We start from the raw sequence: 24866 nt of genomic DNA on the forward strand, positions 1-24866 counted from the left end.
GAACTGCCTGCGTCCCAGCTGGTAGTGAGCCGTGATGTCGTGAAAAGTAAGCAGCGGGTCCGTGGTCCGGTCGATCCCCTGCAAAGCCGGGCCCCTCAGACCGGCGCGGTTGACGAGACCTCGCGCCTGGTCGTGGGCCAGCTCATTGGGGTTGATCGAGCCGGGAGAGACGGTCCGGCCCATGTGAGCCGGGAACCAAGTGATAACGTGACGGACCGTGCCTGGCTAGCGGGTCCTAAGCACCGCCGCAGCCTCGGCCGAGACCGAGCCGGCGAGAAAGGCCATCGCCACCGACCTGGAGTCTGTGAAGATCTGGGTGCGCCCGGGATCGCACAGAGCCAGCGCCACTGCGACTTGCTCTGCGACGGACGCCGTCGAGTGTTGGATGGACGCTGCGTTCAGGATTTTGCCCTGGGGGTCAACCACCGTGGCCGCGTACGAGTTTGATCTGGGATACTGCGCCGCGTCGACAAAGGATGCGAGCTCTGGGTTCTGCAGGGCAGTCTTGATGAGTGCTCGGGCCCTGGCTGCGCGCCTGGCTTCGTTGTGTTGTGAGTGAACGTTCCTCGGGAATGTGGAGACTCTAAAGGCGTCCCTTTCTTCCTGTTGGAGGGGGACGGCGCACGACTCCGCGGCCATGGCGGTGAGGTCCGCCATCCCGAGTATTCGGCGGCCGGACTTGCTGGCAGACAGGCGAACGATCTGTGCCGTTTTCTGTGCTTCTACGATTTCGCTCAGGGTGTTGTGGACCCCGAGCTGCATCAACTTATCCGTGCTGGTCGTCACAGGGATACCGAGCACTCGTTTAATGCTCTTCCTGATGAGTGCGTCAATCTTGTTTTCCTCAGACCGCGACCAGTTTAGTGCGGAAGCCACGTAGTTGATATGGCTCATGAGGAAGGCGTGGTAGATCCTTAGGAGGTTGGCTTCGCTGATGCCACCCCTCCGGCTCGTCACTCGTGAGACGAGTCTGAGCATGTTTTCCGTCTTCGCCCTCAGGCGCGCGATTGTTTGCACGTTGCTGCCCTTTGCGTTGATGACCAGTCCGAGCACCCTGAGATAATCAAGCCTCGGGATGCGCTGACCCGTCTTCGTTCTGAGATCGATCGGTACTTGATCCAGCGGCATGTCGAACTTGCGGCCCTTTCTGTCGGGCCGGTACAGCAAGAGCTCCGACTTGGTCGGCGAGAGGACCAGTCCCGTGCCCTCGAGGAATTTTTCCGTGACGTCCAGGGCCTCTTGCAGAGCCTGCTCCACCGCTGCGTCCGACCCGCCCCCGCACCAGATGGTGATGTCGTCCGCGTAGAGAGCATGATTGAGATTGACGCCCCCGATTCGGTTGAGTCGGACCGATAGGTCTCTCATGGCGATGTTGAAGAGTAGTGGGGTTAGCACCGCACCCTGAGGCGTGCCGCGGGCTCCCAGCGCGTATCCGTCCGACTTGATCTCGCCCAACTTGATCGTGGCCTTACGATCCCTGAGGAAAGAGCTGACGTACGCGTGAAAGCGTTCGCCGAGGTTCAAACTCGACACAGAGTCGAGGACGTGCTTGTGTTTGACGGTGTCGAAAGCCTTCGCGAGGTCCAGCGCCAAGATGCCTCGGACGTCTCTCGTGACCACGTCGACTATCTGCCTCTTGATCAGTAGCATGACCTCTTGAGTGGACAGCGAGGGTCTGAAACCGACCATGTTCGGCGGGAGGAGCTGTCGTTCCTCGACATACCTCGATATTCTGTTGTGGATGACATGCTCCGCCACCTTGCCCACGCATGACGTGAGCGAAATGGGTCGCAGACTGTCTATGGCCGGTGTCTTGCCTGGCTTCGGAATTAAGATCACTGTGGCTTCCTTGCAGGCATCCGGTACGGTGCCGGCCGCCCAGGCCTCGTTGATTTCATTGGTGAGCAGTTCGATCGAGTCGTCGTCCAGATTTCGGAGGAGTCTGTTCGAAATTCCATCCGGCCCGGGAGCCGATCTTCCGTTGAGGCTTTGAAGGACCTCTCTGACTTCCGAGACAGAGAAGGGGGCGTCGAGGTCCTCGTCTGCTTTGCCGCCGTAGGCCGGGTAATCTTCCGGCCCGGACTGCCCGATGGGGAGGTAGCGACGCGCGACTTCGTCCATCACTTCGTTTGTAGATGCGCCTTCGCTACTGAGCTTGTGAACCAGCCTGTCGATGGCCAGAGTGTGGTTTCTCTTGGACTGTGTGTCGTCCAGTAACTGCTTGAGGAGGTTCCACTTGCCTCCCGCGCGCATCTGTCCGTCGACCGACGCGCAGATTTCGTTCCATTGCTGCTGGCCGAGCTCCTTGCAGTGCGATTCGATCTCGCGGTTGAGGGCCGCGATCCTCTTCCGGAGGTTTCCATTCAGCTTCTGCGTCTTCCATCTGGCCGTGAGGGAATTCTTGGCTTCGACCAGGTGCGCCAATCGAGCGTCCATGCGGTCGAGCTTTAGGTCCGTTTCGACGGTCTTGGTGACTGCAGCCACGTCCTTCTTGAGCTTCGCTACGAGGTCCGCGAAGGTCTCGTATTCTTCGTTGTCGTCCTTCCTTCTCTTGCGGAAGGCGTCCCAGTCCACTATTTTGAAGGCCCTCTGCGGGGCCGCGCAGACCGGTAGGGAGATTTCCTCGATGTAGTGGTCACTGCCTAGGTTCTCTTGTAAGTTATGCCACTCCGCTCTCGGCGCGTTCTTGACGAAGGCCAGGTCCGGGGTGGTGTCTCTCGATATCGAGTTTCCCATGCGCGTGGGGTAATGGGGGTCGGTGATCAGTTTTAGGGAGCTGTCTGTTACTGCCTGCATGAGTCTGCAGCCTTTGGGAATGCTTCTCACGTAGCCCCAGGCTTCGTGCGGCGCGTTGAAATCACCGGCCATAACGAGCGGCGTCTCTCTCGCCTTGGACGACGCCTTGGTCGTTAGGCTGTAGAAGGTCTGCCGGTTGTCCCTAGGAGAGCAGTACACATTCATAACGTAGACGCTGTTCTTGAGCCAACTGTTGGGTATGATCTCGACGAGCGACGCTTCCAGCTTGGTGTTGCCAAGGCGCAGATCGTGCTCCTGGAAGGCACACTTCTTTGCAATGAGTGTTGCGATTCCATGCCCGTTCTCCGCTAACGAGGAGACGGCTCGGTACCCCGGGAGGGTAATTGTTTCCATTCCCGTTTCTTGTAGCAAAATGACGTGGGGCCTCTCTTGCGGCTCCCGGGTCTTGATGAACTGCACCAGTTGAGGCCTGCGCCTCCGGAAACTGGCGCAGTTCCACTGCCACACGATGAGCTTACTGTCCGGTCTCGCCATGGTTGGGCTTGTTGGACCGGAGGTGGGCTGGCATGCCATCTTGCTCGTCAGCCCGCGACTGCTGGTTGTTGTCTAGCATTTCACTGGACATCGCCTCCGGCCTGGCGGCGTCGCCGTAGTGTACGTCACAGCGCTTGGCAAGCTCGTTCTCGAACAGTTGTACTCTGAATAGAAGGGTCTGGTTGCTCTGTACCAGCTCGGTAAAGGATTTCTGCATGCGGTCCAAGGACCTCTGCATGGCAGCCTCCGCCGTGCTCACGTCCTCAACCGTACCCTGGGAGGAGGTGGCTCTGCGCTTGGCCGCCCTTGCTGTGGCTCCTTCTTCCGCAGAAGGTTGCCTTGCCGCGGCCGCTTGGGCAGCGCTGGCGTTTCGGAATGCCTCGAAGTCGGCCTTCATTCTCTGGATTTCCTCCTTGAAACTGGCGTTTTCATTCATCAACTGCGCGATCGTGGGATCCTGCGCCCGCTCGCTCGACTGTGCGGCGGCATGTTTCGTCTGGCCCGTCGGCTTCGTCTGTATCACTTTGTCGGCCCAGGTGGAACCTCCTGGGAGGCGCGCCTTAGACTTGGAGCGGCCCCTAGACTGAGAGCGCCCTCCTTGCACGGAGCGCCCCCGCGAGCGGGAGCGCCCTCTAGAGCGGGAGCGCCCCCTCGAAGAACTCCTCTTCCTTAGCGCTGACGTCAGTGCCTGGCTCTCCTCGTATGCCGCGTTGGCGCCCTTCTTGGCGGCGGCAGTTTTCTTCCGCCGGCGTCTTCGGCGTCTCTGCCTAACGACATATGGCGTTTGGAAGCGATGCTCGCACTTACGGTCAGCCGTTGGGTGAGGGCCCCCGCATATGCCGCATCTCGCCTCACACTGGTGGTCTTCGGTGGGGGACGCTGCTCCGCATCCCCTGCACTTCTTCACACTTGGGGTCGGACATACATCGGCCCTGTGGCCCAGTTCCCCACAACCGTAGCACACATCCACTTGCCTTTTGTATAGAGCGCAGGGCAGCATGCCCGCGCCGCACATGACAAAGTTCGGCACCCTCAGTCCGTCGAATAGGACGATAACCGTGGTGGTGGTCTTGATGCGACGCACCTCCAATGCGGTGGGGTTCCGGTGGTTTACAATCATTGAGTGCAGCTGAGCGTCGTTGAACTCGGCGTCGACTCCCCTCACAACACCCTTGCACGTATTGTCTGAGGCGGCCATGTACGCGGCCACATCAAAGACCCCTTCGCGCAGGCGGATCTGTTGACCTATCGCGTAAGCACGCGCATTCCTTTCTTCTGGTGTTGAGACAACGTAGATGTTTTGCACGTTGTTAGGGCAGACGATGTCTTCGCCTACCTCGTCGGGGGAAAGCGCCGCCGCCATAGCCAGCGCTTGTGCCACCCTAATGGTGCTGATCTTTTTCACGTCGAGGCCACCCCGTGGCCTAACGATGACTCGAATATGGTCCCGAGGCAGGTTCGGGAGCCTTGAGGCGGCGGCCAGCTTCTTCAGCGCGTTCCGCGGGGCTGCCGTGCGGCGGCCGCCCCTGCCGCCTCCCTGCTTTACCGGGCTCGGCGTCGACTTGGGAGCCTCTTGCCTTGCCTTCTTATTCTTGCCCGTTGCCGTGGTCCAGCCGGGGCACCTTGCTTCTTAGGGGGTGATTTCTACTCCCTCCACCATCTCGACTTCGGGCATGATGCCCCACCACCACCGAGTTAGGCCGAGGCCTAGCCCGTACTCGTCACCGGTGTTAGCCCGTTAGGGTTAGCTCCGCACGGCGTCGCGAAAAGTTCGAAGTCGTATAATAGTTCCAAAAAAGCACCTACCGAAATAAATCCGGTATCGGCTTGATCACCGCAACAAACTGCGTTGAATGGTGCACAATAATCAAGGGTTTTCGCGGACTTTACCACCGAAAACATTTGAGGAAACGGGAGCCGATGTTTGCGCGTCCGCACTTCCCGGCGGACTAGTCCGCCTCCGTTGGTGTTGCTACAAGTTTTTTTATCTCTCTATCTCGCTCTCATTTTCCTCTCCCGAGCATTGCGCGCGCCGCGCACATGTTCTCCTTCCCTCTCCTTAACGTCCCATGTCAAGGAAACGTGCTCGGCACGGAGAAGAGGCGAGGCACACGCCGTTCCACGAGGTGGTTGCCAGGCAACGCAGTGGCGTCATAGCTCGGCGAGGTTTCGCGACAGCAGGCGCCGCTTTTTACGGTTAGCTGGAACAGCTTCGCTGTTAAAAGAACTTCTTCGGCTCCTGCCATCGGTCCGAAAGGTTCTCACGTCATTCGCTCGCCGACTCACGCATTGTTTCAATGGACCTAACCTCGGTGCCTTTAACGTGGTGACCCGGACGCGATTGTATGGCGAGCACGACGTCATGGACGAGGCCAAGAACGGGAGACCGACGATAAGCACAGAAGGCCTCGTCACGGCGCAGATTCACCGCCGCCCATCTGGCCACAAAATTCTGCAGCCTGGTTTACTCAGGTGGAGGCCATCTTCGGCCTTCGGCGCATTACCTCGCAGCGCGCGAGTTTCCTCCACTCTTGTCTCGGCACTTCCTACAGAGGCAATTGAGCAGTTCCAACACGTCGTGGAAGCATCCCATGACACCACCCCCTATGACAACTCCAAAACAACGCTGCTGCAACGCAACTCCATGTCTGTGCCAAGGGGTCTCCAGCAGCTTCTCAACGAAGAGGAGCTCGCCGACCGTCGGAACTCCTACGTCGTATGCGGCCGTGCCTCAGTGACTTTAGGCTGGACCGCAAACAGCCCGCTGCTGTGTGAACTGTTCCTTCAGCGTCTTCCGCAGAATCTGGTTGTCGCTTTATCTGCCATACCAGAAGGCACATCCCTCGACAATCTTGTAGAGCTGGCCGACCGCTTCGCTGACTATTCGGCAAGAGGTACTGTGGCAACAGCGACCGTTGCGCTTTCGCACCTCGAAGATCGGCACTCTCGCATCTAAGAAATAACTGAGGAACTTGCTGAGACCATTAAAGCACTATGGCCATCGCCCCACCATGGCCAGCGCGACCGCGATTCTTTTCATATTTAGTAAAAAGTTAAATTTATGCCAGCGCCCTGTTTAGAATTATCCTGCGCTATATTGTCACGTAGTAGTGACGCTGAAGAAAACAGTCGTAAAACTGTGTACGACGAAACTGATTGTTTATTGGGCGAACCTGTGCCCACAAAAGCAAGGTACACTCAAAGCACAACGATAGCGGCGAACACAGTCGGCGATCGTCGAAAATCTGATCAGCGGCGAAACGCGTCGGCTTTTATACCTGAATCATCGAAGGTTCCAGATTAATCCCTGATGCCCGCGTGTCTTCCAGAAAGTTCTAGATAATTCGCGTCGGTCATACAATCAGATAACATAAGCGTCGGTGAAAACAGGCAACGGAAAGAAGCATCGATAACGTTCTAGAAACTTCCCATACAGGCGCGTCCTGCGCCGAGCGATAACGTTTGACATTTGTTAGCCGGTGGAAAGCGGCCACTGGTGAAAGATAAACATGTATACGTGTCAATACCCTCCCCTTAAAAAGCATCGTCCCGATGCTACGAACACGAAAGCGAAAACAAAACCACGCGTACAGAAAGGGACAAAATTAACACAGCAACAAAGGACCTATATAAGTTCGTCAGCTGGCGTAGAAAGACTTAAGACGCACCACGTGGATGACTTCAGGTCGGGCGCGGCGCCGCTGTGATTGCAAAATACCGCCTGGCACGACCTCATAGTCCTGTGCGCCAATACGTCGGATGATCTTATATGGTCCGACATAGCGAAGTAAGAGTTTCTCGCTAAGTCCTCGTCGGCGTATTGGAGTCCAGACCCAAACACGGTCTCCGGGCTGGTACTTGACGTAGCGTAGTCGAAGATTGTAGTGTCGGCTGTCGGTTCTCTGCTGGTTCTTGATGCGCAGGCGGGCGAGCTGTCGACCTTCTTCGGCACGCTGCAAATAGGTGGCAACGTCGATATTTTCTTCGTCGAAGACATCCGGTAGCATGGCGTCAAGCGTAGTTGCCGGTTTCCTTCCGTAGACCAGGTTGAAGGGCGCCATGTGCGTCGTTTCTTGCATCGCCGTGTTGTATGCGAAGGTCACGTACGGGAGGATGGCATCCCACGCCTTGTGTTCGACGTCGACGTACATTGCCAGCATGTCGGCGATGGTCTTATTTAGGCGCTCGGTGAGGTCATTCGTCTGTGGGTGGTAGGCGGTGGTCCGGCGATGGCTTGTCTGGCTGTAGTGCAGGATGGCTTGGGTTAGTTCAGCCGTGAAGGCCGTTCCTCTGTCGGTGATGAGGACTTCTGGGGCACCGTGACGCAGGAGGATGTTCTCAACGAAGAATCGGGCTACTTTGGCAACACTGCCTTTGGGCAAGGCTTTTGTTTCGGCGTAGCGGGTGAGGTAGTCCGTAGCTACGACCATCCATTTATTCCCGGACGTCGACGTCGGAAAAGGCCCCAGTAAGTCCATCCCGATCTGCTGGAACGGTCGGCGAGGTGGCTCGATCGGCTGTAGAAGTCCGGCTGGCCTTGTCGGCGGTGTTTTGCGTCGCTGACAGTCTCGGCATGTCCTTAAATAATGGGCGACGTCGGCAGAGAGGCGAGGCCAGTAGTCTTTTTCGTGTATCCTCGCGAGCGTGCGGGAAAAACCGAGGTGTCCAGCCGTTGGGTCGTCATGGAGAGCTTGCAGAACCTCTGGACGCAATGCTGAGCGTACCACGAGGAGGTAGTTGGTTCGGAGTAGCGAGAAGTTCTTCTTTAGAAGAATGTCGTTTTGCAAGAAAAACGACGCCAATCCTCGCCTGAACACCTTCGGCACAATGACGGTCTTGCCTTCCAGGTAGTCTACAAGGCTCCTTAGTTCCGGGTTGGCTCGCTGTTGTTCGGCGAATTCGTCGGCACTGATGGGTCCCAAGAAAGTGTCGTCATCCTGGTCGTCTTGTGGCGGCGGTTCGACGGGGGCGCGAGACAAACAATCGGCGTCAGCGTGCTTTCGCCCGGATTTGTAAACGACGGTGATGTCGAATGCTTGAAGTCTCAGGCTCCATCGTGCGAGGCGACCTGAAGGATCCTTCAAGTTAGCTAGCCAACACAAGGCGTGGTGGTCGCTCACAACTTTAAAGGGCCTGCCATAGAGGTAGGGGCGAAACTTTGATGTAGCCCAGATGATGGCGAGGCACTCCTTTTCTGTTGTGGAATAATTTGCTTCCGCCTTCGATAGCGACCGGCTAGCGTAACTTACAACCCTTTCTAGTCCGTCAGTCCTCTGCACAAGCACGGCGCCGAGTCCTACGCTGCTTGCGTCGGTGTGGACTTCGGTATCGGCATTTTCGTCGAAATGCGCAAGTATTGGCGGCGATTGCAGGCGTCGCTTCAGTTCTTCAAATGCTTCGACTTGCGGCGTCTCCCACTTGAACTCGACGTCGGCCTTCGTGAGATACGTCAGTGGCTCAGCGATCCGTGAAAAATTCTTGACGAAGCGCCTGTAATAGGCGCACAGTCGAAGAAATCTACGCACTGCCTTCTTGTCAGCGGGCGGAGGAAAGTTGGAGATGGCCGCAGTTTTCTGAGGGTCGGGGCGCACTCCAGACTTGTTGATGACGTGGCCCAAAAACAAAAGCTCCTCATATGCGAAGCGGCACTTTTCTGGCTTCAACATGAGTCCGGAGGTCTTGATTGCTTGAAGAACTGTTTCAAGGCGCCGGAGGTGTTCCTCGAAGCTTGAGGCAAACACAACGACGTCGTCCAAAATAGACGAGGCAAGTCTGCCACTTCAAGCCTGCCAGTACTGTATCCATGACACGTTGGAAAGTGGCAGGCGCCGAGCAAAGACCAAACGGCATGACCTTGAACTCGAACAGTCCGTCTGGTGTTATAAAGGCAGTCTTCTCCCGGTCCCTCTCGTCGACTTCGATTTGCGAGTAGCCGGTTTTGAGGTCCATCGACGAAAAATACTTTGCGTTGTAGAGTCGATCCAAGGCGTCGTCAATCCGTGGGAGGGGGTATACGTCCTTTTTCGTGATTTTGTTGAGGCGACGATAATCGACGTAAGAAACGTAGGGTTCCATCCTTCTTCTTCACTAACACCACGGGGGACGCCCACGGACTCTTGGACGGCTGGATGATGTCATCGCGTAGCATTTCGTCGACTTGTTGCCTTATGGCTTCGCGTTACTCGGTACGGGCTCTGACGGAGTGGGCGGACATTTTCGCCGGTTATGATGCGGTGCTTGGCGACAGGGGTTTGTCGAACTTTGACGACGACGAGAAGCAGTCCTCGTATTGCAGGAGCAGAACCTTTAGTTGTTGTTTCTTGTGCCTGGGAAGGTTCTGATTGACGTCGAAAGTTGGTTCAGGTACTATAGTCGTCGTTGCAGGTGCACTGTAATCCGTGAAGGCGAAATCACTGCTGGCTTGTACTATTTCGTCGATGTAGGCGACCGTGGTGCCTTTGGTAATTGTGCTTGTATTCGGGGCTGAAGTTCGTGAGCATCACCCTTGCTTTCCCTGCACGTAGCTCAGCTATGCCTCTAGCGACGCAAATTTCACGGTCGAGCAGTAAGTGATGATCACCCTCGATGACGCCCTCCATGTCTGCAGGCACTTCGGTACCGACGGAAATCATTACGCTGGAGCGAGGCGGAACGGTGACTTAATTGTTCTTCAAGCACATTCAAGGCATGGTAACTTATGCTTGTATCCGGTGGTATCGCGTTGTGCGTTGAAAGCGTTATCAACTTCGACCTTAAGTCGATGACTGCACCGTGTGGATTTAGGAAGTGCATGCCTAGGATGACATCCCTGGAGCAGTGCTGCATGATTACAAAGCTCGCCGGGTAAGTGCGGTTGTTTACCGTGACTCGCGCTGTGCAGATTCCAGTCGGCGTTATTAGGTGGCCTCCCGCTGTCCGGATATCGGGTCCTTGCCAGGCTGTTTTCACCTTATTCAACTTGGCGGCGAACGGGCCACTGAAGACGGAATAGTCGGCTCCAGTGTCGACGAGAGCGGTGACGTTATGGCCATCGATGAGCACGTCTAGATCGGTAGACCGGCGTCTGGCGTTGCGGTTAATTCGTGGCGTCGGATCACGGCTGCGTCGGCTTGCCCTGCTGCTGCTACGTCGCATCGGAAGGTCTTCTTTCGGCGGCGAAGTGTTGTCAAGGCTGTTGCTAGGCGGCGTGCTGATATCTCGTCGTGATGAATCGCGAATCGTCGTCGTCGGCGGCGTCGGAGGATCTTCGGCATTGCGTCGTACAGCAACCGCACCTCCATCGGTTGCTGCCTTTAGTTTCCCGGGTAAGGGCTGGGAGATCGGCCCCGGGTGGGACCGTTGTACTGACGGCGATGCGGCGAGATGTAGCGGCCTGGTGACGGAGAGCGTGAGGATCGTCGTGGTTGCCACTGGGCTCCGGCGAGGTAGTCGGCGATGTCGCGCGGTCGTTCACCTCGATCGGGACGCGGCGCGTTGACGGGGAACCCTCGTAGGCCCATCTCGCGGTATGGGCATCGGCGGTACACTCTAAGAAAAAAAAAGGGTCAAAAGTGAGTCACAGCAACGTGACTCTCTTTTTCTGGGCTAAGACCCCCTTTTTCGTGAGTAGAGTCACAAAATAAGAGTCAACCTTTCTGCATGAGTCAATTGACTCCCAATGGCTTGCGAAGAGTCGTCGTGAAAGATCGCGACTTCTTTGTGTGCAGCAATTGACGAAAGATTTTAATGCAGGAAAGAAATACCAGATAATTTCTTCTGGCTTTATGCTTGCTTCTGCTTTAGGCAGACCCGCAGGGTTTATGTCGTGGTTGTCATAATGTCTCACTCTTTCGTCCCATGAAGAAGGGTAAAAAAAAGGACACCGACCACTGAAAGAATGCAAGAAAAGACGTTTCGGCTGCCCTGACGGGAGCCTTGTTCCCAATCTGTGGTTCAGATTGTGAACAAGGCTACAGATTGTGAACAAGGCTCCCGTCACGGGAGCCGCAACGTCTTTTCTTTCATTCTTTCAGTGGTCGGTGTCCTTTTTTTACCCTTCTTCATGATGCCTCCCGACCCGACGGGCTTCCGTCAAAACCTCGACTTTTTTTCGTCCCACGTTCTGCAATGTGGATTTTCCTTGACCATGTCTGTTGACAGCTCGCATGTTTAAGCGATAGCTGGTTTTCTGTGTTAAGAAATACCAGGATTTGTCACACTGGATTATGACCATTAGCAAATCTAAAAAAAAAGATTGGCTACTAAACAGAGCATATCAACGAGTTAACAAGTTCAGTGGATGCACTCAACAGTGCCGATTGTAAATGTAGTTCTGTGACGTAAAACTTTATTTTGAGGTTTATGTGCCAAAACCGAGATCTTATTATGAGATACATCCTAATGGGAAACTGTAGTTTAATTTTCAGCAGCTCGGGTTGTTTAACGTGCCCGGAATTCACGGTGCACGAGCAGTTTTGCATTCTGCCCCCATTGGAATGCGGCCGCCGCGGTTGTAATCGTACCCGTGACCTCGAGTTCAGAAGCACAATGCCACAGCCACTGGGCTACCGCGTTTCGTTGCGTTCCGCGACCAGAAAGAAACATCAGCGTACACTACACAGCTTTTGAGCCCCCTTAGAAATATAATAACAAAAAGTCGCAGTTTCCCCGAAAGACGTAACTTTGATAGCTATAGCAATGTATTAGACAACTGCACGAAGCAAGGCTCGTAGTTTCATCGGCTGTATAAATTGCAGTAAACATCCGTTTACTAATTACATTAGCAAGCATGAGGTCACACGCGCACGTGCTAACATAAACAGATCTCACGCTTCTTCTGCCTCTTTCCTTCAACGCGTTTCCGAAACTTTAAATTACGCTACCTCGGTTCACCCCGCTTTTGGACCCATCGGAGATTACCTCTAACAGGGCGAGTGTGGCGCAATACCGGTTTCAGAGCAACGGCAAGAGGAGACGCGCGCTAAACCAACGCCTCCCTTCCCCCGGCTTTCGCGCGTGTTATCACGTTTCATTGCGCGCCCATCAAGCCACCATCCATCGCGGCTCACCCTCGAACACTTGCTCTCACGCACGCAGTCAACGGCGCGGCTCAGACTCGAACACGTTGCTCTCACGCGCGCAGTCAACGGCGCGGGGTAGCATCTTATCGCACTTGGACTTCATACGTAAGCTCACAGCAACGCCAACAGATAAATTTCACTGGTTGTGTCCATATAATCACTATCACAAATAAACGGAAATAGTTCTACCTTGTTTAAATTCATGGCTCTTTCATTCGTCAACATTATTTACGTGAAGCAAAATTATCAGTGAGCAAAACATTTTTTTTCAGCGCGAGGGAAGAAAACCGAAACTAGTTAATGATTTTTGCGGCCCCAAAGTGATCCAAAGTCGGAGCCATCCAAAGCCCGGCGCCATTCTGTAGTTGTGTTGCAACATGAATGCGCGTGCTCGCTGTCGTTGTTGAACGGCCCTGAAAGCGCTGCGTTAGGGGCGAGTGCAACCGAACATTACGGCAAGTTACGATGGGAACTTCTTTCCGTGCTACGTGATTGCGACGACAAGAACGGCCAGCAGTAGCGTGTCGCCGATTTCGTCTTGGCCGACATCGAACAAGTATAGCTCGCCGGACCGTGGCTAGCACCCGAAGTGTTGCGGTCTGCACTGCGTCGTCTTTCATCGTGATGTGAGAGATCGTAACGCACAGAGAATGTCGGATGCATACGAAAGCCTACCAGCAGGGAGTGACAGTGCCATTTTTCTCTTAACGTCTCAGGTGAGTGTATCAGGGGCCGTATTCTGAAACGTTCGCCTAGGCGAAATCAGCATGCGCGCTGATTGGCTGGTTGAGCAAATTGAATGACGTCGGGCTCAACCACCCAATCAGCTCATCCAATTTTGCTAAAACAGCCAATCGGCGCACGCCTGAAAGCGAAAAAAGAAATTTCGCCTAGGCGAACGTTTCAGAATACGGCCCCAGCTTTTGTTCGAGTTTTCAAACGGCGCGTACTCGGCCCTTCCGGTTTGGCTATATTGTGCGCGACGTTTCTCTTGGCACGACGTTTCTCTTGGCAGTTACAGACGTTTCCTAGGAATGCGCGCGGAGACTATTATTACTCGATTTTCTATTTTGTGTCTTGTGTTTTATGAAAGAAATGGTTCTTTCATTTGTATTTTTATGTGAGTATATTGGTATTTGTATATTTGGCAAGCAGAAATGAGTTCATTGCAAAGTTGTACCTCCCAGTGAGCTGCATATGAACCCAAACAAGTTAATCCTGTCTTGGCTATTGTACGTATAACAATACAGCTATAGTACATACATAGCACCGGTGCTAACATATGGGGCAGAAACTTGGAGGTTAAAGCCCGTTTCACATGATGCGATTTTGTCTGCGAATTCGCACGTGCGAATTCGCAGCTGCGGAAAATAGGCCGCCGGACCCTTCGTACGTGCGTTTTTTCGATGTTCGGCGTGCTGAACTTCTCTGCGAAAAACGCAGATGCGTTGGTAGCCACTGTAGCGGTGGAAACAGACGACCAATAAGAGGCGGCTCGCTCATACGTTATTGCCAGTCAGAATGCTTAACGAGTATGCGAAAAACGCAGCTGCCATAGATCCATGTGAAACGGGATTGCGAATTTCGCATCTACGGAAATTGTTGGTGCAAAAAACGCACTGAAAGATCGCACCATGTGAAACGGGCTTAACAAAGAAGCTCGGAGATCAAGTTAAGGACCGCACAAAGAGCGATGGAACGAAAAATCTTAGGACCAACGTTAAGAGACGGGAAGAGAGCGGTGTGGATCAGAGAACAAACGGGGATAGCCGATATTCTAGTTGACATTAAGCGGAAGAAATGGAGCTGGGCAGGCCATGTAATGCGTAGGATGGATAACCGGTGGACCATTAGGGTAACAGAATGGCTACCAAGAGAAGGGAAGCGCAGTCGAGGTCGGCAGAAAACCAGATGGGATGATGAAGTTAGGAAATTTGCAGGCGCAAGTTGGAATACGCTAGCGCAAGGCAGGGGTAATTGTAGATCGCAGGGAGAGGCCTTCGTCCTGCAGTGGACATAACATAGGCTGATGATGACGATGACATACATAGCAAGTACATACAGCTGTAGTTGGCTTAATCGCTGTAGGATATTTTGTTGTAAAAGTAGAATTCTGTGTACTATTTTACTGCTGCCATGCAGAAATACTTTTTTTCTTGTACCAAGGAACACTGACAGCGTTGAATGAAATTTAATGTGGTGTGGTGTATTATACTAATTTAATTTTTAAAAATTTTGTCTGTCATGTATCAGAGATTAGTTTACCTTGTAGAAACAATGTTGTGTGATCTCTTACGCTACTGCTGTTGTCCTGCACGTTTTGTAATTTTGAAATGTATTTTATTTTAGGTATTGAAGAAGCGGCAACAGCCACAGAAAGTAGCCATATTATCCAGCACGTTCTGGGTGAGAAATCGTAGCAGGCACTTTGGCATATCTTCTTAGCAGTATGATGCGATTTGTTGTAATTTTTTGGCCTCGTTCCTGCCTTATTCATTTTAGTATTGTGCAAATGGTAATACGTTAACATAGAGACAGAGTAATCACTCAAGGGCGAGACATGGCTGGAGGAGACAGGACACATAAGCCTCCTTTGTCCATGTATGAATGTTGCGCGGTTACCCTGTCCTCATCTACCAACAAGCCAAAATTTCTCGTCAGGTACGATTACTAATTCTCTGTTATTACAATTTCATCAACGCAACAATGAAAGGACATATGTACACACACAGTAACACAAGAGACTTCAAATGATGAAGAGTCATAGAACAAAGAGCATTGCTGGAGCCAATGTTTCGACAAGGAGAATAATACAAGTCCTCTTGTCAGCGTGTTGGCTCCAGTGACATTTCTCGTTCTATCACTATTTACCGTTAAAAGGAACCATTATTGCTCTTGCTGAAGTATTATGCATTATGTAATAAAAATTGGCAGGGTGAAAGGTCAAGAATGTGAAAGTTTTTCTGTAGTCTAATGCTAGATCCAAGACAGGCAGAGAAACAAGAATAATATTTAGAGGAGCACTTTGTTAGCACTACCCAGTTGGCCAGCTTCATTTGCAGCTTCCACTTTATTGCATTAATAACCATAGAAATTAGTAAATAAATTAGCTTGATTTACTTTTGTCAAGAGATGCTCAACTTGGATTAAGGCAGGTTAAAAAATATACAATGACATTTTAAGATGGCAGGCTTGCAGTTGATTAGCACACCACTTGGTGGCATGAGCTCAGGTTCGGGTTGCACACTTTTTCGTCTTTGCTGGCATTTTCATAAACATAACTTTGGCTTCATTATTGTTGGGGTTCTAGTGTTGTAAGAGCTAACTGTTTACCTTTTTTGTTTTAGTAACCACGTTACATGGACAACTGCTGCATTTTTGTAAATTACGACATGGTAGGACTTGAAACATTTGTGCAAATTTGTTGCAGGTAGAATTTGGCGGCTCCTGCTCCTGCCTTCCACCACCACCCTGTCCCGACTGCTTCCACTAGAGAGTTGGCAACCTTAGTGATGATGCCAAGCAGTCCGATGGCAGACGGCAAGATGCAGGTAAATACATGCAATCCAGCAGTGTCTTGACTGAAGCAGCCTGTAGCCACTCAGCAATGAATTAACCTTGAAGTAGTTCCACTATTCCACGTCCCTCTATTGGTGCAGCATTGCTCAAGTCCACGCAATTTGTTTTAGCCGCCAAAAAGCTATGTGGATTAGACGAACCACGATGCACATTTTGATACTAGTGGAAAGCACTTATACAATTTTTTTTCTTGCTTAGCAATAATAAAGCTTTACCCATTTGAAAGCAATACAGTGTGCTCTCAGAAGTGATATTTGGCATATTTTTACTAGGACCGCCTCATTGTTAAACCTGCAGATAAACATACGCCAAAACATAGTTTTCTGCGAGTTCATCCTCATCTTTGTGCGTTTATGCATGAGATATATATTTCTGAAACCATTGTGCATACACAGTACATGTCCTGAGCACTTGGATCACGTTAGTTTACAGCTTTTGCTAGAAGCCATTTCTCTGAAAATAAAAATAGGTCATTTTGCCCATATTTAACGGCTCATAATAAACTGATGATCAAGGAAAACAATTTTAGGTGTAAGGCTTCTTCATTCTCCAGAGAAAAGTTTGTTCTGCTCTCACATTGAAGAAACCGGTATCTTGGCTATGCCTTTCGGTGCCTTAGAACAAAATTCACATCGAACTTACACCAGTAAAGAAATGTTTCACCTGGAAATATTTCACAAAATCATAATTTGTCTGATATTGAAGGGCCTCCAATTTTTCAAAAGGAAATCCGAAATGGTCGAGGGCTAGGTTGGGGGGGGGGACAGTTTGTATGCAATAGCCTTCTTACAGAAATGGGGCATACGGAGGGCCAAGTAACATACACTTGGCATTACGTTAAGGTGAAATTATTGATTCACACAAGACAAAATGACAAGCATTCCATCCTATAAGTAGTTCCTTACATTTATTTATACTTTTTGCACATTTATTTACCTTCAGTCAGGTGACCTGTGTCTGTTTTCATTATCTGCTATGTGTAGATGGTAAGATTCAGATTTGTCCTATGGTGAAGAATATTTTGGTGTTTATAGGTGTGGGCTTCTGTTTTTCAGGTTGCTGCGAAATTTTACCCGAGCTGGGCCACACACTTGAGCCAGGCCTCTTGGAAAGGATGCCATAATCAGACACCACGCGTCGATGTCAGAGGATGCCAGGGATCAAGGCAACCTGTTGTGCCCCACTGTTCAATGTTTGCTGACCCTTCTATGTGTTTCACCTATTTCGCAGCTGTACCTCGGCTGCCATCTATCCAAACAGCATCGCCAGCTGTGCCCACTTGTTGAACCATAGGCAAATATTGGCATGGAGTGTTCCCTGGGCTTCATGTTCTATTTGGTCTTCAGGATTCTTGGCAAATACTCCTGTTATAAGTTACATGTTTTTAGTACCGACTTTTTAATATTTCCTTTCTCTTGGAATTCTTAACATCTCCTGCTATTATATCTCTATGTATGCCCAGTTTCTCGTAGTTATTTTGTACTTGTGTATGTAATTGATAGGTTCTTAACTCTTGTAATGCGTAAGACTAAAACACTGACTTACATCATGTTTTGTTCATTTATTGATCTGCAGCGCTGTAAAACGTTTAAGAATTTTAACTCAACTAGTGCCCCATAGCAGGATAAATTCAAGAGCAAAATTGAGCACCTATTTCAAGCACCCGTTATTTTTTAAAAAGGAAAGAACGTAGGAGCATGTAAAAAAACAGTATTATAGTAGGAAAACCTGGCTGCCCATCATAAGTGTCTTAATAATGTGACTTCCTTTCAGTGCAATGATACCAGTGGCACTGGTGGACAACGTTTGAGACATGAAACCCAGGATACGCTTGGCATTCGTCAGTATGGCAAATAGGCTTGCCACACTTACGAATGCCAACGGTACTGTAGGTTTCATGCACACATTGGTTGTGTTACACCTTATGAGAATTGCATGTCTCGAACATGAAGGTTTACAGCAGTGCTTTGAATCACCACTATATTTCCTAATTTTCAATATTTATGAATGCAAGAGTAATGGTGCAGATCATGTAAAAATTATTTTACAGGCTATATGCCTATAGATACACGCTTCTGATGACACAGCACCGACATGTGGTGGCGGGATGTATGTCTTTATTTCAAATTTAAATATTGCCTTCCAGGCCTGGGTTAGTCTACTACATTGAGAGCCCATGCACTAGAGGGAAGTGAATTAAACTAAGAATGATAAACTTCAAAATATCTTGTTTGTGGCACTAATTTGACAATCAGCAAGGTTCTTTCGGCATTCATTTCCAAATTTGTGATATATTTTATATGACTCGTTTCATTAATGTGAGAACAAATATTTGTTTATTGTCAACATAGTTGATGTTGCCCATTTGCATACCATTCCTTAACAGGCTAAAAATTCGATGTAATAATGGGGCGTTTAAGATTTTGCGCACTCAGTGTTAAGGGACACAAATGGTGGCATACAACAGAATGCACGAAAGAACAAAAAATGCAAGTAGGACATGGGGCTTTGGGGCAGATGCTTTGGTGTGCTATTTCTAAAACTCCCTGCGCTCTGCCTGAATGCATTGTCTAACGCTTTGGTAGAATACATTGGCAGCCACTTATTCAGGTGAAATGCTTCTCTAAACAACTTTTTAAAATTATTTCAGTGAGAGATTTGAAAAAATCCTGCTGCATATAGGTTTATATGCAGATTTTAAGTATGTCAGTGGTTTTTGTGTAGCTGCTATATTTTTTTTAGTTATGTCCTACACAGTGGCAAAGTATCTGCGGGCACTTTAATGTATATAACAGTTTCACAAGAATGATCGTGCTGTTTCTTATTCAGCTCGTAGACCGCAAAGTGCCGATATCTACCCAAACAGCATGTAAAATTACTGAAACTATGCAAAAAATAGGACACTTGAAATAATTTTGAAAGATATTGCAATTTCAAGTAGATATTAGCATTCTACATACCTTAAGAGTATGTAAGCCGAATCTCGTTAGTATCGGACAAATGTAAGTGCACAAAGTTATTTGCATGGGATTGTGAAAAAATTATTAAAGTGTACGGAGCTTTACTTGCATAGTCCCACTAAGTTTACATGTTTCGATAGATATCGGCACTTTGTCATCTACAAAGAGCTAAGTTAGCACAATGGTTTTTGTGAAAATTTAATACAGAAGAAACTGCCCGCAAAGATCATATACATTGTGCCATTGTTTAAGACATAACTGAAGAAATGTAGCAGCTAAACAAAAATAACATATATGAAATCAGCTTGAAGAACCCTCTAATTGGCTTAATTTTCAAACCTCTAGTACAAAAAAATAAAATAAAATCATTTTGAGTAGCATTTTCCTTGAACACAAGATTTAATAAACAAAACGTGTCCCTTGCTATAGTCGCCTTTAACATAGTGACACAATTTCTATATAATCACATGAACTTTCGATCACAAGAACTTTATATGAGTGACGTGCAAATGCATTTACTGAGAGTAAATTACAGTCGTTACGTAATCTGCTCTTAGGATGACTTGTGATGAGTAAAAGAAGCCTTCCTCATGTCTCTACTTTCTGCATGTGTCTTTCAGCTTTTTCTGCATGTGTCTTTTACAGCTGCATGTGTGCAGCTGAGTTTAGTTTAGTTACCATTAGTTACCACCTGGTCTGCTTCCTTCCTTGTCCTCATGATTCATGTGCTATCTTTGTCATGCAAAATACAGCTACCTGTGCTACATATTTTGCCAGCATGATTGATTTATGGCAAGTCTTGTGTTAGTGCGTATTGCAATCAGTGAAATTGTTGGTGTCTTAAAAAACTTAGTCCTAGAAAACCATGTTTAGGTCAACTTCAATAAAATGTTTAGCTTAAATATTGCTGTATGTTTTTTGTAATATTGTCAGTTTTCAAGTTTGTATCCACTGTTGCAGATTGTATGAAAGAATAAAATTGATGCACAACTTTTTAATATGGTGTTTTTCAGATCAATTTTCAACTCAAGCTAAGAAACATGCATGAGTTGTGTGGGAAAAGTGCCAACAAGAGTACCATAAGGTAAGACAGCTGTTTTTACTGTTAAATTGGATTATCGATTGCCAACCAGTTGCTGTCTTGAATTTTGTACTGCATAGATTATGTAATCTAAGTTGGAATATTGTTTTTATTGCACTTCATTATCTGGTTCTCCTTTTTGCACCAGTGTAGCCCTTTGTTATATTTCATGTGTGCATTATTTGCATAGGAGGTTACATCCTAAGTTCTAAATAAAAATATGTCTGAGGGAACAGTGAAATAGGTTTAGCTTGAGAACCTTTCGACAATATAAAATTATGACTTGTGTTGGGGTGAATCGAACTTTTGCATGAGTGACATACAATTTTATGGTGTCATTATGGTTCAGAGTGACATTGCAGTGTCATGCACATACAGCTGCAAGGTGCATATTGGGTGTTTCTTTAAAACTGTTTCCTTGGTTGGCCATTGATTCCAGTTTAATAGTAAAGAGAACTGTCTGGTGTTCATGGTGATTCTCTGCTGACTGATACATTTGACACTTCGAGAAGGCGGGATCAAATCTCGGCCACGGTGGCAGCATTTCGATGGAGGCGAAATGCAAAAACGTCCATGTGCTTGCGTCGTAGTGCACGTTAAAGAACCCCAGGTGGTCAAAATTAATCCGGAGCCCTCCACTACGGCGTGCCTCATAATCGGAACCGGTTTTGGCACATAAAACCCCAAAAAGAAGACACTTCCAGAAGACAATAACAAAATGACAGAATAATCACTTTTTGTTGCTAACCTCCCTTGTGCTTAGCTATGGATTCATTATTATTCTATGTTGTCTTTTCACGATAGTCGTCACTTTGCACTGTCGGCAAAAGTTTGTGACTCATTTTGAAAAGCGGCTCGACACTGCCAGCAGAGAGTCGAATGACTTACATGGATTGGTTAGATTACTCTATTTGCAAGAGTCCTGCACCAAGCACTAGGGGTATCGCGACACATACAAATGGAGTCATTAGACTCGTCAAGAATAGTTACCTGATTTCTTCAACAGTGGTCATGTGAGCCTTTATCTTGAGTCGTCCGACTCACCTAGAATAGTTAACAGACTCCCTCAGCAGTAGTCATGTGACCCTCTATCTTGAGTCGTCTGGCTCATCTAGAAGAGTTAACAGACTCCCTCAGCAGTAGCCTTGCAACCCTCTTGAGAGGGTCCGGGAGACTACTAGAAAAGAGTGTGCAAGACTACTGCGTCAGGAGTTAAGTAACCACCTTGTATACATCACAGATAGTCTTCGGACTCTCTGGCGAAAGGGAGTTCGGGTGTCTCCCCCAAAGTGTGTCATATATGTGGCGAGTCCAGACTCTTCGAAAAGAGTAAGGGATACTCTTTTTTTTCTTAGTGTGTAGACATGGCCGGCTTCCCCGCAGTGATAGCAGAGCGGGCGGTGGTCGGGGGCGCGCCAAATGTGCGTCTTCCTCTGGTAGCTGCGCTGGGCGACGGGCGGGCGTGCTGGCGGCGGCGGCGGTGGACGACGGAACTGCGGCGCTACGGGGCCCTGGCGCGAGCGCGGAGGGGGGCCTTGAAGGGGCGACGGCGGCGTAGGTCAGCGCTTCCGGCTGGGGTTGCGGCAATTGTGGCTGCACTTTGGGAACTCCAAGTGAGCGCTGAACTTCCTCTTTGACGACGTCGGCAATAGATGCCACGTGAGGCTGCGACCTGGGAAAGAGCTTATGCAGCTCCTCGCGAACGACCGCTCTGATGGTCTCGCGCAGGTCGTCGGCGCCTAGCGCTTGAGCATCGGCGTAGTTGGTCAGGGCACCGCGTTTGTATTGCCTGACGCGCATTTCAAGCGTCTTCTCGATCGTTGTAGCCTCGCAAGAAATTCGGCGACAGTCTTGGGCGGGTTGCGCATCAATCCGGCGAATAGTTGGCCTTTGACACCCCGCATCAAGAACCGAACTTTCTTTTCTTCAGACATGTCGGGGTCGGCGTGGCGGAAGAGGTGAGTCATCTCCTCCGTGAAGATCGCGATGTTCTCGTTCGGCAATTGCACTCTGGTTTCTAAGAGAACCTCTGCCCTCTCCTTTCGTACGACACTCGTGAAGGTCCTCACGAAGTTTTCACGAAAAAGGTCCCTCGTAACCAGGGTGGTTTCAAACCAGGACCGAGCAGCGTCATCCAACGAAAAATAGACATGGCGCAGCTTGTCGTCGTCGCTCCATTTGTTGAACGTCGCGGTCAGCACGTATGTCTCCAGCCAGGTTTCAGGGTCTTCAGCCGATGATCTACGGAAGGTCGGTGGCTCCCGAGGTTGTTGCAGCAGGATGGGGGACGCTGGGGCTGCCATTGGGGTCGTTGACATGGCCTTCATCGCTATGGTCTTCTCGGGAAGAAGTCCATACTCCGGCAGAAGTCCTTGCTGCCTACGGCTAGCTCGCTGGTCCTTGGTGACGTTGGCGTTGTCCTCCGGTTTCGGGCTTGGATCGCGGCTTTGCGGGGGCGTTCGCTGCATGAACGCACTAGCACCTCCACCAGATGTCACGTAGTAGTGACGCTGAAGAAAATAGTCGTAAAACTGTGTACGACGAAACTGGTTGTTTATTGGGCGAACCTGTGCCCACAAAAGCAAGGTACACTCAAAGCACAACGATAGCCGCGAACACAGTCGGCGATCGTCGAAAATCTGATCAGCGGCGAAACGCGTCGGCTTTTATACCTGAATCATCGAAGGTTCCAGATTAATCCCTGATGCCCGCGTGTCTTCCAGAAAGTTCTAGATAATTCGTGTCGGTCATACAATCAGATAACATAAGCGTCGGTGAAAACAGGCAACGGAAAGAAGCATCGATAACGTTCTATAAACTTCCCATACAGGCGCGTCCTGCGCCGAGCGATAACGTTTAACATTTGTTAGCCGGTGGAAAGCGGCCACTGGTGAAAGATAAACATGTATACGTGTCAATATTATTACCCCAATAAAGAACAAGTCATAGGAAATTGTGTTCACTCGATAGCCCGACTTATTCATTTGCATTTGCAGAATATGGACAAATCAGCTTATTGCTCGGTTTTCTTTTTTTAATGCGGATACGTATAGAACTTCCTATACATGAATGGCTGACTAAAGAATCGGGAAACTTATTTTTTGTAATATACCTATTCTGCTTGGTGATTACACAATGAAATGTTTTCTGCACGCAGGTTTGGGATTCGGAATGTTCTCTATGTCAGTGGGCATTTACATATTGCTCTACTTCGACAAATACAGATCAATCGCAATGTCCTTTGTGTATGGCGCATGGGGAGTATCCGGCATCTTTAGCCAGTACATGATTTCTCTTCTCACGGACGCCTACGGCCTACAAGGAGCATTTCTCCTACTTGGTGGAATTCTATTGCATTCGATACCCATCGTTATGCTAGCCAAGAATCCACAACCACTGGGCCACGGGTGGAAGCGAACGCGGAATGCATGCGCCTCCAGCACAAGCGATGTCTGCTCGAGGTAATGTATTGAGTACAAACAATAATTGTTTTGTATTTGCTGTAAGGAACAATGTTGCAATTGGTCGCCTAATTCTAATAATACTGTAAGCATCTTCATTTTTTTTCGCTCCTGCTTGCATGCGGCGATTTGTCGACTCGTTCTCCTCTGAACTGGCTAATTCGGTTGACGGTAATGTTATTATAACTAGGGTGGGGAAATATATTTCGTTGATCTCAATACACGGCGATGCGCAGCGCTTCTAAAAATTATGCAAATAAATGCATGCCTGCCTTTCCCACAGGATCACTTTTGTGTAAAACCTTGCTGGTTTGAAACCTGAGATGTAAATAATTCTAACGACGATATTTTAGGGCTTTCTCATTAAGTATTTCCCCGAACGCCTAGCAATGGGAATACATTTTAGCCATCCAAAGAAAAAGGCAGTGCTGCAAACGATATTTACTGAGGACGGCTGAATGGTTGAAATAGCGCAATACATACAGGAGAGAAACTAGATCACCAGGAACACGAGGGCCAAGTTACAAAAGAGATTAATTAGGGAGTGTCCAAAACATTACGCAGATGCGGTTTTTCAAGGTCTGCCATTCCTTCCAGTCATGTAGCTAGCAAAAGCATGGCCTTCGAGATTAGTTTCTGTTGCCCGCAGACAGCCGGCGCTGGGGCGCGAATTCGGATACCACCTATTAGATGAAAACGCTCCACCCAACTTAACTGCACCATCACTGGTACACTGGGGTGAAAATAAAGCTATTAGGCTGCTACTGTGTCTTGGGACCTGACACCCACTTTCACAGAATATTGTGGCATTACGCGCCTTACCTGTGTGCACTTATTCTTCCCACTCATCCCATTCGAAGTATCTTTCATCTCGTCTTGCTGAAGACATGGAAGAGGCGTGCTCCCTCCCTCCCGCTTTACCACCTTTTACAAATCAAAGCCCTCTCAATTTTGCGTGCTCGGTGTTATTCCAAGCGCATGACAGGGGCACTAGTTGTCGTGTATGCACTAGTATGGTCTCGTCATCGCTTGTTGATTTCGCCTCCGGGCCGAAGTTCATAGCGCGGAAAGAAGTTCACGTTCTGAGCTTATGTTCAATCTTATAAAGCAGCAGGGTTGAAGATTGAGCTTGTTTAGACATTTTGAAACTTACTTTCAGGAGCGTGAAATGACCAGACATAGAAAGAGAACATAAGGATGCCCTTGTGTTGTTTTTCCTTCTGTCGTCTTTAGTACTCCTCCAAACGAGTTATAAATCAGAACCACTGGCGCTGGCCTGTCCTACTTAACACTGATGTTTAAGCTGATATTTAAACGCAACAGAAGAGCTATATGAAAGAGCATTGGACCTATAGTCGGCTGTACGGTTTAGTATATATGGTTGGGAACTGGCGTGAAAGGTTATCAACGGCTCATAGAACTAACTTGTACTTTT

At 49.4% G+C, this 24866-nt stretch overlaps 1 protein-coding gene and 1 long non-coding RNA gene across 2 annotated transcripts in view; both read left to right on the forward strand.

Annotated features, from left to right (window-relative positions):
• The window catches only part of LOC125943957 (monocarboxylate transporter 13-like), a 68762-nt gene that overhangs the window by 35315 nt on the left and 8581 nt on the right, over positions 1 to 24866 (forward strand). Inside the window, exon 4 of the mRNA XM_049663575.1 lies at positions 23128 to 23431. Within this exon, the coding sequence (XP_049519532.1) occupies positions 23128 to 23431 (304 nt within the window). The remainder of the gene's footprint in view (positions 1 to 23127; positions 23432 to 24866) is intronic.
• Positions 12738 to 17058, forward strand: LOC125943958 (uncharacterized). The gene is made up of 4 exons (XR_007466018.1): positions 12738 to 13066; positions 14700 to 14756; positions 15781 to 15901; positions 16985 to 17058. It is a non-coding gene; the product is annotated as an uncharacterized LOC125943958 (long non-coding RNA).

Source organism: Dermacentor silvarum, chromosome 3, assembly GCF_013339745.2.
Source record: "Dermacentor silvarum isolate Dsil-2018 chromosome 3, BIME_Dsil_1.4, whole genome shotgun sequence".
Classification (NCBI taxonomy): Eukaryota; Metazoa; Arthropoda; class Arachnida; order Ixodida; family Ixodidae; genus Dermacentor; species Dermacentor silvarum.